At 57.2% G+C, this 3,340-nt stretch overlaps 1 protein-coding gene across 1 annotated transcript in view; it reads right to left on the bottom strand.

The window, feature by feature from the left end:
- Nucleotides 1–2,150: 2,150 nt before the first annotated feature.
- The window catches only part of HAPLN2 (hyaluronan and proteoglycan link protein 2), a 9,708-nt gene continuing 8,518 nt past the window's right edge, over nucleotides 2,151–3,340 (bottom strand). The window contains exon 6 of the mRNA XM_018573926.1: nucleotides 2,151–2,434. Within this exon, the coding sequence (XP_018429428.1) occupies nucleotides 2,151–2,434 (284 nt within the window). The remainder of the gene's footprint in view (nucleotides 2,435–3,340) is intronic.

The following is a 3,340-nucleotide window of genomic DNA, read 5'->3' as shown; positions in this document are numbered from 1 at the left end:
ACAGGATCGGGAGGTGGGCGACCAGCCGGTATGCGTTCGCTCACCTCCCCATCTACTGAGCCGACCTGTGACAGTCTCATTGTCACAGGTCGGCTAGAACTATGAGGGGAGTGAAAAGCCCCTCCCCTCCCCCTCATAGTTCTCCTTTAATAGGCACATAGAAGCAGGTTGGCGCCGCCCTGGTGGCCATTCCGCCCAAGCTAGCGTTCAGGGCCGGCACAGCTTTTTCTCCCTTCAGAGCAGCTTGTAACAGGTTACAGAGCAGTGAAAGCCTCCCCGCCGTGGACACTGTCATGGGCGTTAATTACAGGCGGCGCCGCATCCGGCTTTTGACAGCTGAGTTAGGTTGCACCGCAGCGGGCTTCCCCAATGCCCGTGTAACCTAACCTAGTGAGGCCAGAGCTGCTCTACTCTATGTTAAAGGCTTGAGCTCTGAGGATGGTCTGGACCAATGGCACAGCGCCATTGGTCCAAGCTGCCCAATGAAAAAACCATTGAGGACATCGATGCCTCACCAGCAGGGGCATAACTAGAAATCACAGGGCCCCCGTAGCAAAGTTTTGTATGGGGCCCCCATGATTGCTAGTTATGCCACTTGCAGAGCCCGCCTGAGAGTGACCCTGCAGAGCCCACCATAGACTCTCTATGGCGGGCTCTGCAGGGTTCTCCTCTGAGTCCGAGAATTTGATGAGTTCGAACCTTCGATCGAAACACCGGTGTGACCGGCCTCTTCTGCCGCGGCTGCTGGCTGTCACTGACGCAGCCGCTGCTGAGCTTTGTCAGCGACAGCCAGCACCCCGATTTGCCATAGCGACCCGCGCGGCATCAGAGGGATGCCCTGGCCGGGCCCCCCTGTGCCCGGGCCCCATAGCGGCCGACCTGGGTCGCTATGGCGATTGTTACGCCACTGCTCACCAGCGACAAGCAAGTGAGGGACGGGGAGGCTCCTCCCTCCTCCACACATAGCTTGGTGACCGGGTTGGGGGGGAGGGCTTTGGTGGGCTGGGGGCGGGGCTGGGGAATGCCTCGCCCAGCACGGAAGGTACCGCACATCACTGCTGGAGTTGCCACAGAGACTCTCGGAAAATGTTTTGGGTGAGAATGAGCCTCGGATCTGTTCATATGTTCATACCACAATCAGACTATTTTCAGTGGCCCCCATCTCAATTTTGGTTGCCCCCGTCTGCCTGACATCGTGCGTCCGGGTTTCAGCTGCCACGAAAACCCGGACACACAGCATTCAAAATCCCGGACTGTCCGGGTGAATCCCGGGACAGGTGGCAATCCTAACCCTAGCCCATGGCCTATGTAGTCCTATACGGGACTGCGTGTACCTTCACCTGCCCATCACTCTGAACCCGCTGACCATTTCGGCATGCCGTTTTCACCGAAGGGTGACAGCTGCTATGTATCTCCTTTGCTCATTTTTAATGGTGTCAGGTAAACGTTACATTCGTTTTTTTTGCAGTTACATTGAATACAGTTTTGGCGACTGAACGTGATTAGAAATCGTTATTATTGATCTTTTATTACACGGTAGGAGGTGCTGTACGCTGCTTATGCTAAACATATGGCGGGGGGGGGGTGTCCTTTAAATATAGGAAATCGATGACAATGCGTCCCCCGTGACGTTGATGAATTGCTAAACTCTGCACGGCATCCCAGGCTGGGGCTCCCCCGATGACGTCGTACACAAAGCACCATTAGTCATGTTAGGTGTTACATGAAACAATAAAAGTTAGATATATACGGATGTGACCCCCGGCACTGCAGCTCTATCGAGGGAGGGGCAACACCAGGAGCCAATCGCAGCTCTGTTTTCCAAGCATGGCGCACAGTCCCGGACAGAGGAACTCATCAGCGTGCTGCTCCTTCGTTAGCCAATCGCAGGCCGGGGCAGGTCGGCGACACGACCGCAGAAAGAGAAAGGTAAAGTCGCCGAGCGAGCCAAGCTGGCCGAGCGCACTTAGGAATCCTTCAGCGGGTGCATCGGGTCCGGCGTTGTGCGTTCAGATGTTTGCCCGGAGTCCATGGCAAACAATGTAGAGTACCGGTTCTTTTCTTTGGTCCAGTCCCTCTTTGGTTGGTGGTTGGGCTCTCCATTTCGCCGTAGCCCGTTCTCCCGCAGCGCGGCAAGGGGCGCGCACTCCCTAAACACCGGCGTAGCAAAACCCCCCGTAGAGCCGTTCTTCCCGCCCGCGAAAACCGAAGCTCCTCACCCCCGGGTCGGGGAGGCCCCCGCACCTCTCCCGGGGATCGGCGATGGGGAAACGGACGCTGCCGTCCACCAGCCAGCCTCCGTCGCAGTGGTCCAGGCCGAAGAACCGCCACGCGGCGTACAGGTGGCCCACCTTGGCTAACCGAGCCCCGCGGGCCCGGCAGGCGGCCAGAGCTTCTGTGTAGTTCATCGGGCCGCGGAGGAAGAAAACGCGACCTGGAAGAAAAAAGAAGAAGAGTGCGCGGAATCAGTCATAAATGTGGCGCTCACCCGCGCAGGAGCCGCTGGACGCCCCGGTTCATCTCTAGTCTGTCTAGATCAGGGGGGAACACAATGTTTGTGTTGATACTTTTCAAATGACGATCTACATGAGATCTACCAACGAAAAAAAAATTCCCTCTCTCTCTCCTTGTTAATTCTCCTGGCTGTCTCTCCTCGCTCTCTCTCCTGGCTGTCTCTCCTCGCTCTCTCTCCCCTGGCTGTCTCTCCTCGCTCTCTCTCCCCTGGCTGTCTCTCCTCGCTTTCTCTCCCCTGGCTGTCTCTCCTCGCTCTCTCTCCCCTGGCTGTCTCTCCTCGCTGACTCTCCTCGCTCTCTCCTGACTGTCTCTCCTCTCTCTCCCCTGGCTGTCTCTCCTCTCTCTCCTGGCTGTCTCTCCTCTCTCCTGGCTGTCTCTCCTCTCTCTTTCCTGGCTGTCTCTCCTCTCTTTCCCCTGGCTGTCTCTCCTTGCTCTCTCTCCCCTGGCTGTCTCTCCTCGCTGTCTCTCTTCTCTCTGTCTCTCCTGGCTGTCTCTCCTCGCTCTCTCTCCTGACTGTCTCTCCTCTCTCTCCCCTGGCTGTCTCTCCTCGCTCTCTCTCTTTCCTTGCTGTCTCATTCTCCTGGCTGTCTCTCCTCGCTGTCTCCTGGCTGTCGCTCTCTCTTCGCTGGCTGTCTCTCCTCGCTCTCTCTTTTTCCTGGCTGTCTCTCCTCTCTCTCCCCTGGCTGTCTCTCCTCGCTCTCTCTTTTTCCTGGCTGTCTCTCCTCTCTCTCCCCTGGTTGTCTCTTCTCGCTCTCTATTTTTCCTGGCTGTCTCTCCTCTCTCCCCTGGCTGTCTCTCCTCTGGCTGTCTCTCCTCTCTCTCCCCT

The sequence above is a fragment of the Nanorana parkeri genome, unplaced genomic scaffold (genome assembly GCF_000935625.1).
Source record: "Nanorana parkeri isolate BGI_ZX_2015 unplaced genomic scaffold, ASM93562v1 scaffold2621, whole genome shotgun sequence".
Classification (NCBI taxonomy): Eukaryota; Metazoa; Chordata; class Amphibia; order Anura; family Dicroglossidae; genus Nanorana; species Nanorana parkeri.
This window is presented reverse-complemented; position numbering and strand designations above follow the sequence as displayed.